The sequence below is a fragment of the Euprymna scolopes genome, chromosome 17 (genome assembly GCF_053919585.1).
Source record: "Euprymna scolopes isolate OS-2025 chromosome 17, ASM5391958v1, whole genome shotgun sequence".
NCBI lineage: Eukaryota > Metazoa > Mollusca > Cephalopoda > Sepiida > Sepiolidae > Euprymna > Euprymna scolopes.
The window spans coordinates 11,706,196-11,722,770 of NC_136498.1; the positions used below are offsets into that span (position 1 = coordinate 11,706,196).

Here is a 16,575-nt window from a genome sequence, read left to right on the forward strand (position 1 = left end):
TCTCTCTTTCTCTCTCTAACAGGACAGTCTTGTTGCCGTTATTTTACGAACAAACGTCTATGTACACCGAGTAAGTAGTCAAACTTTTTGTCTTTATTGCATAAATACCATTCAATATGTTATTATTAGTAAATAAAGAACGATTCCATCTACACCCTTTAACGGATTATTCATGACCGCCAAGGTATTTGACATAATTTTCCACAATCTTATTCAACCCAAGCAAGACATAGTGCCACTGACGTGAGGGACTACTATTTTAGGGCTATATTTACAAGATATATTTATATCTTACAGCAAGATATATTAACATCTTTCTGCTCAACTCCCTACACAGGGAGTTGAGCAGCAATATGTCTGTTATATTACATTTAAATTTCCACATATCAGTAGAGTCACGGAATCAGGAAACCAGGATAAAATAGAGTCTAGCAGTCGGAGGCAATAAACTATTAAAGTAGAATCCTTTCCGGTATCTTGCGACCTCCACATGGGAATGGTGGGATTTTGCTGCGTGTAGGTTTAGTCTAGAGTATTTAGATCGAGGTGGCACACGTACTATGAGTTTATCCGAGCATGTTCTGTCATTTATAAAACTGTAGCAGGGATGCTACACGATGGTGAGGAGACCGATATCTCTGCCTGACCAATAGTGCAAGAACTTTTAGATTGGAACCTCTTTTTTGGACCTTGCCTAAGCGGGAGATAAGTATCAGCCTTCATCTATGAGTGAATGGTGGCAATCAGATGTGAGTAATTTTCTAGCACGATAAAGAGAGTCTACCTTCTTTGTAGCAGCTTTCGCAATGTCTTCAATGTATTTGTTCCAATTCATGTTACCTGTGAATGTTTAACCTAAATAAGGTACATTGCACCTTAAGTGTAAATGGCTAAACACAGGTGAGAAAATAACATGATTAGTATTGCAATTGATAATCAAATTAAAAGGAACATTTATTCGGCTGTTAATCGATTTCTAAGTCCTTCTTTGTTTGGGACACAAAAAAAAAACATCGTACAAATACTCAACAAGTGTATCTTCATTTTTAAAGACAGCATCCCACAATAGAGAAAGAGAAAGAAACAGAGGCAAATAACAGGGAGGGCATAAAATTGTACAAATCTAAGAGACAGGAATGTAAGAATCTATTATAATAAAGCCGTATTTTCGTCTGTGTTTTTACAATTTGATTAATAGGTACAAAATGTACAGTGTTGCACCAATTAATTTTTATACTTAATTTTTACACACTTTCAATCAGCATGATTTCTATATATACTATTTATTCGAAGAAAACCTACATTAAGAAAAGCTGACCTTTGATACTCCTCTCTTTATCAGAGTGTGTGAGTGCGACTGTGTACTGTGAAGTGTAAATGGCCATTATAAAAGTGTGCCATTGTCAAAGACGAATGGGGAATTAAAAATAAAATTAAGAATGATGTGAAGGCTCCTCAAGGATAAGGATCAATGAATGTAAAGTAGTCACTGAGACAATGGCTTAGAAATAGTTAGTGGCAATTAGGTAATTGATTATTCAAGGTGACAGCTCAACAAGAACTTGTTTTCATTGTGCTTGAAAGCTACCATGTTGTAGTCAGCTGGGAAGCAGGCAAGCGAAACAGAGTTCCTTAGGCGGGCATTTTTAAGAAAGAAGCATTATTCATGGAATTTGCGTTTAGATTTAGGCACAGATAGAGAGTAGGGAAATTGTTAATAGTGGTTGTAACTATACAAATGTTTTTTGTGAAAGTTTAGCAAGGAGGACATAGATTAAAGCTCAGTCGAGCACTTCATGAAAATAACGATAGAGTAAACACAACATCTTTTCTGTGGAAAAGTGGTTGAAGGGAAGAGAAAAAAGACATCACCTACTAGATTTTGAAGCCGGTTTTGAACTGTGTCAAGGCGAGGGGAGGGGCTCCAAGCAGCTTCTGCCAAGTACTCCATTTTAGGACGTACCTGGCTCTTATACAGGTTATAATACATATATTTATACATTATTATACAGTGATTTGTTTGTTAATCGAATTCTACATTCTTGTTTATTTTGAAATGCTAAAACGTACACAAGGACTGTATCTTCCTTGTTTTAGAATAATATATCACGAGACGCAGAAAAGAGAGTGAAAGAGAGAGAGAGAGAGGGGGGAGAAAACAACGAGGCCGCATAATGGGAGGGGGACATACGAGGCGTCTTCAATAAGTTTACAGACTTGTATGAAAACTTTTCTTGATAGTACACACATAAAACTTTAGTCGCCTTCGAAGTAATCTCCTCCGGCTGCAATGCACTTGTACGGTTCCAACAACTTATGGAAGGTCCCATGGAAGTCATCTTGTGTGAGCCTATCAATCACCCTCGTCATAGCCTCTTTCATCTGCTCAATTTTCTCATGACGACAGTCTCTAAAATTTTCCTTGAGCTTAGGCAATAACTAAAAAACAGGGAGCAAAGTCTAGACTATAGGGAGGGTGTGAAACTGTATTGATGCATATGACAACGTCTTTATTTCCGACCTTCTCTGGGCACCCCTTGGCACAAACATCACGTAAATCTTCTGCATCTACAGTTCCTTGTGAATAATTGTGTGTATAGTTTCAACACTGGCATCAAATAGTGCTCTTATTGTCTTATGGCGGTTCTTACCCATGAAATTCTTTATTTAGCCAATCAAATCTGGTGTTCTAACTTCCTTACTCTTCCTACACCTTTCATCATTCCTTACAGACTTCATGCCTTACTTGAAAACCTTATCCCATTCAAAAACTGACGCTTGATTCATGCAAGATTGTCTAAAAACAGTCGGAATCTTTCCATACGTTTAAAACAGATTTTTATTGCTTGTCGATCTTTTAAAGTGTCTTTACGTACAGGTTGCATTTTTGAAATTCATCAGCTGTGACAATTAGGCTTTAGTAAGGTGTATTCTAATTCTTGCTGTAGCTGTTTATTTGAATCTGATAAGATGTATAGAAATAAAATACTGAATGTTCAAGAGTCCACGACAATTTTAATGCCTGTACAAAAAAGTTGTGAAACCTATTCAAGGCACCTAGTAATACACCTGTATTAATATCAGAGACGTAAATGTAAAATTAGGATTAGTATTATAATATTATATATTAATCTATATATCTATAAAAGTGAGAACGTGTGTATATGAAGACAATTCTCAACCTATATTTTTGATCTGCAGGCATGAAATTTAGTATATAGCGTATTCAGACATATGTAAAAAATTTAATCAGTTTACATCCGGAAAAAGGGCTATTACGTGGTCCAAAATGTAAAAAATTGTACGTGCAGGTCTTCAGATTTTTATCTTTTTTGTAACTGTTACACGAATTCGTTAATCGTTCAACATTACAGGTTCCTTATTTTAAGAATAAGTAGGTTTCAAAACACTTTTTAAAGACCGTGTCAAGCTGGCCTAATGGTTATCGTACTTGACTTACTGTCTTTAGGCTTTTGTTTCGCTCTCAGCTCGAGTATTTTTCTTACTTGCAAGAAGTTAATCGTTTAGAAAAAAACAACATAATACGCACATGCATATGTCTTAGTTTCTGTGTGAATTAAAATATAATATTTATGTGTATTTTATGACCGGGCAATGCCGGGCGGCCTGCCAGTAAAAAAATAAAACAAGACGAACACTTATTTGACTGTGAATCTATTTCTAAGTCCTTGTTTATTTGCAACGTAAAAGTCGTACCCAATACTCAACAAATGTATCTTCCTTTTTTAGGTCAGAATTCGTCCGAGGAGAACAGACCGACTGGTGAGGAACGAGGAAAGAGTGGGGGATCATATACATACGTACCAATATTAGAGATGGGAGAGTAAAAAAAAAAAAGTTTAATATTGCATATTTGCACGCAGGGTTATAAATTAGGCAGAGTGCAATATTACATTAAAGATTCTAAGATTCATAGCTACTAATACCGCAGCGTGTGTGGCAATTTGTTAAAGAGAGAAACGGGCCTCTTTCTTCAAGAGAGTGCACTTGGGCTTATGATAGCTGCTTCTTGCTACAATCGCTCCTCTATCAGTATCTCTATGTGTGCTTGTGTATTGCAAATGTTGTGTTGTTGAATGTATATCTAAATTATATAATATATGCACACTGAAAATTCTTTTCAAGCTATTCTCAAAATCAACACAGAGACGAATTTCAAGGTATGTTTTATTTACAATTAAGCTTCTAGTTCATTAATAAGGAGAAAGAGAGAGAGAGAGAGAGAGAGAGCAAGAGAGAGAGGGAGAGAGAGACGTTAGTTGTAAGGGGTTAGTTGGTGTGTGGCTCGCCAACAAAGAGGTGTTAAGATGTCAAATCACGTTCGCTGCTCTATTTGCTCTATTCTATTTTCTGTTGTTTTTTTTTTATATATATAATCATAAATTGACATTCCTGGAATTATAAACATTAAGAATTACATTCTTTTTTTCTATTTTGCATTGCGCAATTCATAACTTCTGACCTTGAAATATAAACAGCTCTTTGTTTTCGTTATAAGTACAATCCCGGCCATTTCTATGGGATCAAAATATACGTCTACTCCATCTAGAATGTGCACGTGTGCACACCTCTGCTTTCAAATGTACATCGCCATGTCTCTACATCCAACACAAAGTGTAAATGGCTATTGTGATAACGTAGCAATATTAACGACGGGAGCAGACAAATGGAATTAGTATTTCAATTAAAAATACAATTTATGAGGAAAACATCCAACAAGAGAGAAACAGACAGACAAAGAGACAGAGAGAAACGTTGGGGGAGGGTATATGAATATATATCAATATCAGAGACAGAGTATTAGGATTAGTACGAGGGTCGTTCCAAAAGTAAGACCTACTTTTTTATACACAAACTAAAACGTTGAAGAGTTATGAAGATGGAAGTGGTACCTTTAAAAGAAACGACCTTTTGTGTTCTGGAATTTATTTTTTGAATAGTCACTTCCGTCCTTAATACACTTTTTCCAGCCTCTTTTGATGCCTCTAACGTAAAAGTCTGGAGCATGCTTTATCATTCGCATCTCTTTCGCCACTCTGAAATCGACGAACCCATCTACTGACCGTGCTGACATCAACTGCATTGGCTCTGTAAACGTTCAACAGGCGGCGGTGAATATTGATCGGTTTTTCTAATGCGCCACTCTTTCGTCCTCCTGTTTCTTTACATGTTAATGAAGGCGATGCATTAAAGTTTTTTTTTTTTAATGTCAGAATGAAACTTTTAGCTTTCTATTCGAGAAAGCATCTTAATTTTTTTATTTTTAAGTTTGTACGGAAAATTGAAAATGGCTTTTGTCTTATTGGTTCTCTTAGCTGCCATGTTTACTTTTTTTCTCTGCTTACAGCTGACTCTTCTGCCTGCTACATAAACGGAATGAAAGTGGGCTACGGTCAACCATACACAAGTATTCAGGATCCGTGTTACCAATGCATTTGCTATGGTTATGATAGTATTCATTGCAGAAGGATCAAATGCTGAGGTAATATTATTTACTATATGTATATCGACTTAACCTAGTCACGCTTATATATTAACTAACCTGGCGACCCAACGTTTACTGGAGCCAAAGTGTAACACATTTCTATTAAAACTGCTACCTCTCTCTCTTTCTCTCTCTCTCTCTCTCTCTCTCTCTCTCTCTCTCTCTCTCTCTCTCGCGAAATTTACCTTAATTTAGAGTAAAAGCAGTAAATATCATTTCAAAATTTTACATATTATTCATCCGGGTTAACGCTGATCAAGATGATACCAATTTTCTGGATGTTTGCTTTGTTATTTTTTAGTTTTAGCCGGACATGCATATATGCGCATATACACACATGTATACGCATATATATATATATATATATATATATATATATATATATATATATATATATATATATATATATATATATATACAGATACATACATGCAGACAGACAGGCAGACAGACAATTGTAATATTTTGCCAAAATACTGGGTATGGCCACAAAAATTTAGACGATTATATTTATAGTCAGAGGTGATAAGAACACACCATCTGTTTAAAACCTACAGAATCTCTTTGACTCTTGACGCAATAAAATGGCCACTGCTGATTCTGACTGGGTTATTGCTATCATTCTTTACCTGAAATTCTTAACAAGTCAAAGATTCTCGTACTGGATTGATATTGACAATTTTTACTTGGGACAACTGCATTCAATTCTTGCAATGGATAATGTTTTTTCTCTCCGATATTTATTTCCTTTAGCTATCGATTTTTTAAATCTTTTTTTTTTCTGTTACAAGAATGTCTCTTCATTCATTAACCCATTATATTATAGATGATGACGTCAATTCACATCCAGGCAATAATTGCAATATTCCATTAGATTGAAATAAATTGGTCGTTTTAATGGTCCTGTAAAATAAAACAAGAGGTTCAAATTAGTGTTGGGAAAATTAATTGGAATCAGAATCGAAAATCGGAAAAATTGAAACATTTTGAAGTATTTGAATCAGTATCAGAATCGGAAAATTTGTGCCTATTTTCTGATCGCCCCCATAAGTGCGTTTTTACATTTGAGAAAATATTTGCACATTTAAGACATATTTTTACGATAACCGAAGGAAAAAAAATGTATAATTAAATATTTAGAGATTTATAAAGAATCAAAATCTGAATCGGTAATTGTATCAGAATCGGTAATTTTATTGGAATCCGGAAAAATATTGGAATTGTCCCATCACTAGTTCAAATAGAAAATAAGGCATGAGAAATAATTGAGAATAATACAAATTTAAACTAATTTATATTTCAATTTTCTCAATAAAAATAGATTTTTATTATTCAATTCATTGTTCAGGCGGTTAGGATTAAATATTCAATTTACAACCTAATCGATGGAAACTTTTCGTCGGTATCTTTTGCCGGGTTTCAACAGTTGAAAGAGCCCAAAGCTATTACCCAATCGGCTGTCAGGAGACGACAAGTTCCAATGACAGTGTGGATCAGTCAGGAAACTTATTTTAAAAACGAAAATTACTTTCAGCACCCTATGTCAATGCGAAACCCAGCTTTCCTCGTCTTCAAAATGTGTTTTAATAGAAAGCCATTCTGAACTTGAAGAAGAAGGAACTCCCCGTTATAAATTAAAAGTTTGACATTTTTTGCTTCGGAATCTTTCAGTTGCTAACGTAAGCTGCCAGAATATACTGATTCAAAATTCCTGGAGATTGGGGTCTTTACTGAAAAAGTACCTAATATTATTTCCATTTGATTTAGTAACGAATCAAATTTTCACATAAGTAAATAAAATATCTCAATTATATTGCTCTGTTTTTGAAGATGGAATAACCAGAACGAAAATATTCAAACAAAAACAATAGTCTATCAAGAAAACAATGTTGAAAACAAATTTAGAGTTAATTTTTTTTTAATTCTCATCTTCAATCTATATGTTTTCTGTATTCAAAAAGTATATGAATATTTTGATATAGACAATGTTAAAAAAAGACAAAAAAAGGGCTGAAGTAGAAAAAATAAGTTTGCAATTAAGTTTTTAAAGAATTGCGCATTGTTTATTTTAAGTTTTAAAAATTTGGAAATAACATGCAAAAATGTTCTCTCACAGCCATCATCATGCATCAATTAAGAAAATTAAGTTATTGATTACAATTGTCTTTACTTAAATCTTGATAACACATAAATACTATTTTTCATTTTAATCAGTTTATATTTTCAATCTTCCCTCGTGATTTTAACCTAAAGCCATTTACATGGTTTTGTAATCTTTGTAAGAAATAACAATCCGAGTGAGTTAGGTCTGTATAATATGCAGGAATTATACAGGACTTCCCAAACAAATTCTTCGAGGAAATCCTTGATTAGATGCGTTGTATAAAGACTAGCATTATCATGATGGCAGATGACTCCCTTTCTGTTGACTAAAGAATGTCATTTTCGTATCAACATGGATAAGTATATTGCAGGAAAATATAAATGATGCTTCAATAATCTGAACTAAAAGGATATAAATTTATCATGTTTAATAAAATTATGAATAAAATAAATTATAACGGTTTAAGATGCCCCTTCGACAAATCATCAAAATCCTTATCATCAATCTTATATATAATAGAAAAGCATGAACCAGGATTAAGTAGTAAAACTGGCCAAAACAGGAGTCACTTCCACTGCTCGACGTAGGTTCAGGCTCATCATATTTTCCATAAATATTATTTAATAATGAGTGTGCTTGAATAAAGATCGATCATGTAAGCGGTCTTGATTTTCCCAGTCAAATAAAGTTCAGGATTATAATGTTTACTATAGACTTTATTTCATAAAGAGTGCGCTTAGACCAAGATTGATCAGCGGAAGTGGTCTCGACTTTCCTAGTAAAATAAGTAGGGTCACTTCCTTTACTTGATCCAGGTTCAAACTCATCATGGTCATCGTACCCATGATTTTATAATGAATGAACATAAGTCCAGATCGAGCAGTGAAAGTGACCTTGACTTTTCCAGTTGTATATAGTGGAGTCACATCCACTGTTTGATCCAGGTCCTAATTTATAAAAAGCGCCGTACCCAATATTTAATAATAATTGAAATTAAACCAGGAACGATCAGTTGAAGTGACCTCTATATTCCCAGTAAAATAAACTGGAGTCACTACCACTGTTTGATCCAGGTTCAGGCCAATCATGTTCGCCATATACATTATTTTATAATGAGTGTGTGTGAGCTACGACGGACTAATGGAAGTTGCTTCTGCTTTCTTAATCAAATAAATTTGAGTTACTTTCACCATCAAAGTTGCCTTTATTTGCCTTGTCAAGTAAACTAGGGCCACTTACACAACTTGTCACGCTTATCATGTTTGTTGTACCCATTATTTAATGAGTGAATTTGACTGAAGATCGATCAGTATAAGTGGCCTCGACTTGCATAGTCAAATAAATTTCACGTTTTCCACATAAAGCATACTTAATTGTCAATAATAAAGATTCATTAATGAATTTCAATTATGCAAATAAGGATATTATTTACATAAACAAATAACATTTTATGCTGCAGTTTTAACTGGTGAATTTTCATAATCATACAAAGACTTTTAATGATTTCATACTAAGGCATGTGTTGATGGAATAGATAAGCTTACAAATTTATCGACTACTTGAAGATGTACCTGGCATTGCCCGGTATTAAACATAATGTTAAATTCCTTTAAAAAAATGAAGTAAAAAACAGAAAGAAACTGAGATACAGCCATGCGAGTATTATGTTTTTTCTTAAACAGTTCACTTATTGTAAGTAAAAAAATAGTCGAGCTGAAATCGAAATCAAAACCTGAAGACAATGAATCAAGTACGATAACCATTAGATCATCTTCTCACGTTCTTTAAAACGTATTTTCAAAACTCATGAAACAGTTGACAAACAGATAAACATCCGAGTAACATTTTTTTCAATTTTGACCCCTTATAAGTCTTTTTTCCAGATGAAAAATTATTAAAAAGTTTTCCACGTATCTGAATACCCTATATACCAAATTTCAAGTCTGTAGATCCAAAAATCAGTTGAGTATATAGGTTTAGAATTGTCCTTACACATACATATTCTCACTTTTGTAGATGTATAGATAAGTTTATCGCTATTTACCCAATGTCAGATGACATAAGACATTAATATTGAATAAAGCTAAACGCACCTGCTACTCTTGTATCATTGCGCATATCATCGATCAAACGTTCATTCATACATCAGAAATAGTTACGTAATAGGCGCCTTAAATAAGTTTCCAGACATTTTTGGTATGGCCACTTTTGATAGCACACACATGAAACGTGTCTCCTTTGAATTAATCTCCTTCAGCGGCAATGCACTTGTGGTATTGTTCCGATAACTTCTGGAAGGTTCAATTGAAATTCTCTTGTGTCGATTACTCTCATCACAGCCTCATTCATCTCAATTGTCTCATAACGACAGTCTTTAACGTTTTCCTTGAGCTTAGGGAGTAACCAAAAGTCACAGGGAGCAAGATATGGACTATAGGGAGGGTGATGAACTGTCTTGATGGCCATCTTAGTCAAATATTTTGTGATAAGAATGGATTTGTGGACTATTGCATTCGTGCAAATCTTCCACATCTTCAGTCTCTCGCAAATAATTGCGTGTACAGTTCCAACACTGACATCAAACTGTGCATTTACTGTCTCTCTAAACACACACCGGGACTTATCCATGCAATTCTTTATTTGGCAAATCAGCACTGGTGTTCTAACTTTCTTACTCCTCCCATATCTCATCATCCCTCACAAACTCTCTATCTTTCTTGAATTTCTCATGGCACTCAAAAACTGATGTTCGATTCATACAAGATGGTCCAAAAGCAGTCAGAAACATTCCATACGTTTCTGCTGCATTTTTCCAAGTTTAAAACAGAATTTTATTGCATATCGTTATTCTAAATTAACCTCACGTCCAAATCGCATTTTTGAAATTCACCAGCTCTGACAATCACACTTTAGTAGGATGTGTATAATCCCTGCTGTAGCTGTTCATTTAAACCTGAAATCATAAAAATTCGTCAGTCATCTCATGTATAACAATAACATACTGAATTTTAAAGAGTCTACGACAATTTTAATGCCTGTACAAAAAAGTTTGGAAACATATTCAATACACCTCGTATTTCATTTAATATTATACATAGAACCCTACATCTCAAAAGTGATTACGTTGGAAAGATAGGTAATAGAGAAAGAGGTGGAAATCTTCAGATAAGACCTATGGAACCCGGGAAAATGGAAATTTCAAGATATTTGTTTAAAGTTATTATTAGTGTATTTAATAGTTATTAAATTTATAAATAAATTTATAAATAAATTTATAAATAAATTTATTTATAAATTTATAAATAAATTTATAAATAAATTTATAAATAAATTTATTTATAAATTTATAAATAAATTTATAAATAAATTTATAAATGCCATTGTGTAGAAACAACAAAGTAGAAGAGTTAAAAAGTGTAAAATCTTTCAAACTTGTCCATCAATTTACGTCTCTCTATTCCGTTCTATATGCCAGAGTTTCCCAAACTTCAGAACACTATGGACCCCCCCCCCTCCGGGTAGGGCAAAAGTTTTTTACAGGACACTAACAAGATAATTTCTAAAATACATATGAAAAACATTAATTTTAAATTTTAACTTATACTTATCCATTAGTTGTTCCTGCTCGTGATTTTACTATATTTTTTTATTCTGTTTTTGATTAATAAAAAATTGTTGCATTTTTGTTAATTTATTTTTTATTTACTTTTTTATATCCTGAAACTATTTACACCTGTAATTATGTATCGTGTCTGTTTCCGGTAAAAAAATTAAATGTCTGCAGCCATTTAATTTTTGCACATAAAGCATTTGTTCCTCTTTAAGAAAGGGCTTCCAGAGCCCCTCAGACTCATTCATGGAGCCCCAGGGCTTCGTGGATCTAACTTTGGGAAACCCTGCTCTATGTGACTCTCTCCACCCTCTCTCTCTTATCTCTTACGCATAAACTTATCTTGTGTCAATATATTGAAAGTAATAATCAAAATGTATGAAATTCACTTGTGTTTTAAATTTTAGTGTTAAGTGTTGCCGAGCAACGTCGAGTTTCTTGTCTTCCTTTAAGAGAAACGCTAAGCTAATTCTTCTGTGATTATTTAGTATTTCTTAAAAAGAAATACTAAATAATCACAGAGAAATTAGCTTAGTGTTTCTATTCAAACGAAAAGGACAAAAGTGACGAAAACATTTGAACATGGCTACAAAAAGGAAACCTAAATAGAAAAACTGAATCCCTAATACCAAACCGCACAAAAAAATGCGATTAGAATCAACTACATCAAAACAAGGATGGACAAGTCACAAGAAAACAGTAAATGCAGACCGTGTGAACAAAGAGATGAAACAATAAACTACATAATAAGCGAATGCAGCAAACTAGCCTAAAATAATCGAAAAATCATCACGATCAAGTGGGGAAAGCAGTACACTGGGAATTATGCAAATAATTGCATCGTGAACACCGAGAAAAATGTTACAAATACAAACTGGCAGCAGTACTTGAAAACGAAAATCACAAAATTCTATGGGACAGGGATATACAAACAGATAAACCCATACAAGCAAGAAGTCATAACAGTTAACAAGAAGGAAAAGTCCTGCCAGATCATGGATTTCACCGTTCCAGCAGACCATGGAATGAAGATCAAGGAGACAGAGAAGTGGAGCAAATACATCTTACTGGACAGAGAACTTGAAAGGATATGGAAGATAAAGAAAGCTAAGATAATACTACAGATAGCAGGAGCACTAGAAACTATCCCGAAAAACTTTGAAAAAAGAATGTGAGAAATTGGAATCAGCGCTGAAATTAGTGATAAAATGGCTTAGTAGATAAACAATCAAATTTCGGGAAAATCTCATTTTACTGATAAACACATGAGTAAAATTGTCTTACGAAAGTTCTCAGATGAGAATTGATTGTTTAAATTATTTTGGACTAGCGGGGGGGGGGTACCCGGCGTTGCCCGGGTTGTTTGTAGGTGTGTGTATGAGGTAGGGATAAGTAATAACCCTGAAACGATGTTGAAAAAATCGGAAAAAAACAAAACAACAAAAAAAAAAACAGCGAAAAAAAAACCGCTGTATGTATAGGGGGAGAGTAAACTAAAGAATAAGCGAAGTAAAAAAAAAAGAAAGAAACGTTGCCCGCGTGTCTAAAGATGTAAAAGAAAAAAAAATAGTTTTGGTCGTGAGGATGGATTGAACCCGGGAGCCTTGACGAGGAGGTGAAACAAACTCCAACCGCTTAACCATGTAGACCAAGAGTAAGAGGAATGGATTATAGTGTTAAAATAAGGCTTATAAAGCGAGTGAAAGAGGTTTGATTGACAGATAGCCACTAAATGAGGTCATCGCGGGAGCGTTACGAGATGACGTAGCAGTATTTTATTTTTTTTTTGTTTTACTTCACATTAGCATTTATTAAATTACGTATTTCGTTTCCTGTCTAGACATCTCTCTCCCTCTCTCTGTTTGCGTTTGTGTATGTCTCTCTCTCTCTCTCTCACTTCGTCTTCCTTACTCTAAAGACTGTTACTAAAAAAGAAAATGTCGTCTGGCTGTTTTTTTTTTTGTAAAAACTTCGATCGTTAATATTTTTTGTAAGCGTATTTTTTTTTACTTCACATTTTTGGCTTGTTATTTTTCGTTTAACTATCGTATCTAACTATTTTTAATGTGCTAATAACTTTGGTAACGTTGTCATAGCGTAGAAGTTCATAGTTTAGCTTGTGTGAGGGTTAAATATTTTTTTTACCGATAAAAACGTTTTTTTAAATTCAGACTGCCATTAGAGCTTGCTGACGTCAAGATCACGTGACATGACTCAGCGGGTTTTAAATACAAGTTGACCCAAAATAAACGGCCCCGTGTATACTTTATGTAGAAGAGTTGGCGACCGTATTTTTTGGCGGCAGTTATAAATCGATTTAAAAATATGTAATGTATAACATTAAAATGTCACTTTTTGCCCCCCCCTGCAGAAAATCGATCAGTTGACGCACTTCTGATGGTCTTCTTGGGCTAATTTTTCGATATTTGTCGTCCGGAGGGTGTCGCTTTAATATGATACCAAGTTTGTGAATTTTTGTTCCGTAGGTCAAAAGTTTTTAGCAGACACGCATACATACATACATACATACATACATACATACATACATTTTCGCTTTTATATATATAGATTGCTCTTTTCAGTTTGGTTGTTATATTCACAACGCTTCATCCGCTATAATCTCTAATCGTTTACCAGTACATTTTTCGAACTTGGAAACCTTCCAGTCAAAATCAAATAAAAGTTTACTGTCTGAAATCATTAATTTAGTTTTCAAATTTTCAAATGAACTAATTTTGGTTTCATACAAAATTGTGTTTTCACATCCCTACAAAAATTTAATGCAGTCAAATCTTGGAAACAGCGGAGACCACTAAAATGATTCTTCCCATTACAGAAAAACTAATAACACACAGCAAATATGAGTTTATTAACATTTCTACGAAAATAATGTTCATTATATTTTCAATAAAAACTGATCCAAATAAGATAAATCAATAATTACTAATAAATACTTAGAAAGTAATATTGTGCTACATAGTTCAATACAAATAATAAAATCACATTTTGCTACATTAAAATGAGGTAACTTTCATATTATTGTCAACGATTGCCAAATTGGTCTTTTTTAATCCATGTTTCGCAATCAATTTTGGCCTTTTCTGAAGCAGTTTAGCCTTCAAAATTTGTATTTAGCTTTTTTTAAGGGACAAGCAGAATATTATATAAATTATTAAAATACTGTTTTTTCCTCAACAGAAACATCAATTATGTAGAAAAAAGAAAATAATCATAACTCAAAATAGTTGAATATATATTTTAAAGCCAATCAGATTCCTTCCTTTAAAAATGTGTTCTTTTAATATTAGTTTATTAATAAAAATAAGCTTCTTTTTGTTTACTTTAACAGCAAAAAGAAAACTTTCTCAATCATCGATTGCTATGATAGACAACACCTAATTGAAACACACCCAATGGAAGGGAAACCACTTCAAGGGGAGAAGGTGTTTTTTGTTTAAAGTTACTTCCATTTTGTATTTTCGATCCTCTGTTTCGTAAAACACTTTTTTTCACTAATATCAACAATTAGCATAAATATCCCGAAAAATCGAGTCATAGGAAAACCCTAAAAAAATAATGTTAGTGACCCCTAAAGATTGAACTTTCTTTATGATCTACGGACCCACTCTCAAGCCCACGGTTCGAATTCTTGCAATGCAGAGCTAACCCTTCTTTTCTTAGTAGAGGAAAAGAAACATGTATTCAACACCCAAAGAAGGCCGCAGTGTACAGCGACCAAAATGTTGTGCTAATAAACCCAAGATAAGAATAATTGTCCGATTAATCAAAATAATACAAACATTCACATCTCATCTCAAACATTCAGAATTGCATGCTGGCATGTGTTTGACGGCTTGTAGAAACAAACTTACAAACCAACCAATATTTGATCAGGCCTTTATTCATTACAACCAATTCCAAACTAACCAATATTTAAACAGGCCTTTATTTCAACAATACAGATTAACAACCACACACATGGAAAGCGATAGTTTAGGAATGAAGACTAGCGACCGTGCATATATGTAGAAAAGACTCATTATTTGATTAGAAGTGATTAATTTTAAACTCTTTTTGGTCTTTCCTTTGTGACTACATTCCTTTCCCCAATAAAACCTTTAGAAAGCCAACAAATCCCTATTGTTTCTATGCATGGGTTTAATTTTCCTAAATTAAACAGCCAATCAACAGCTACTAGATGACAGAACTATACAGATTTACATGGAAAGTGACGATCAAGAAATGAATACCAGCGACCGTGTACATATGTAAAAAAGACTTTTATTAATTGATTGTGTTTCTTGATTGTTCACTAACAACAACACCACAAGTTCAGCGAGTACATGTTTGTGTGAAAAGACCTTTTTCCCTTAACATTTTGTTTGAAAACAATACGAACCTCTCTTCCTCCATAACATTGTAACATTTCTTTCTTTTCCTTTACAGGTGGTAAATTAACATAAACGCATGATTACGTGATAATGATTACGTGATAATGATTACGGCAACTGAACACAGAAAAATGCCCAAACCGGATCCGATCAAACAAGATGGCTATTTGGAAATAGTTCAATTGTTGACATGGCTAATGGAATCATAATATATTCTTGCAATCTCGTTCCTTCTTAATAAGAACTTTTTTTAATGCTTAAAAGAAAATCAATTCTCAAATAAAATACACGAATATGGCGGGTTTCAGCTATTTTGTTTGCTTTTATATTAGATTGCATCAACACAAAATATTTATTATTTTTTTTAATTTTCAGGGTTTCATGGATTTAGTGTATTGTACTTTTGTTTAAATTTAATGATCCAATTTGATTTTAAAAAATTATAATTTATAGAAATGTGTCAGGCAGACAGATATTTGAGTCTGACTTGAAAATCCGATATTTTTATACTATATATATATATATATATATGTGTGTGTGTGGGGGGGGTACCAAGTTGGTTAAAGGGAAAATTATTCCCAACTCGCATTTAGGTAAAAATGTACTTTCGTAAATAATTGAATTCATTCAAAACGTATCGCAAAAACAAAAACAAATAACATCTAAATAAATCGCGATACATCAAAACAGTCGAGCGGGATGGACGCGCGGATAAAGGGTTTAGGCTCATTACCGTAGGGTCCCGATTTCGAATCTCGCTAGATTCAGTCACTCTGATGAGTTGTAGAAAATTATATTTTAAAAACAATATGTATGCCGTTCTCCATGTGGGAGTACCAAGTTGGTTAAAGGGAAAATTATTTCCAACTCGCATTTAGGTAAAACTGCACTTTCGTAAATAATTGAATTCATTCAAAACGTATCGCAAAAACAAAACAAAAAATAACATTTATATATATATATA

General features: G+C 33.5%; 1 protein-coding gene across 1 annotated transcript in view; it reads left to right on the forward strand.

The window, feature by feature from the left end:
* LOC145296662 (uncharacterized) overlaps positions 1 to 15,918 on the forward strand; it is a 66,154-nt gene extending 50,236 nt beyond the window's left edge. Inside the window, exons 3-5 of the mRNA XM_080142601.1 lie at positions 23 to 70; positions 5,369 to 5,503; positions 15,667 to 15,918. Coding sequence (XP_079998727.1) covers positions 23 to 70; positions 5,369 to 5,502 — 182 coding nt within the window. The 3' untranslated portion in view covers position 5,503; positions 15,667 to 15,918. The remainder of the gene's footprint in view (positions 1 to 22; positions 71 to 5,368; positions 5,504 to 15,666) is intronic.
* The last annotated feature ends 657 nt before the right edge of the window (positions 15,919 to 16,575 follow it).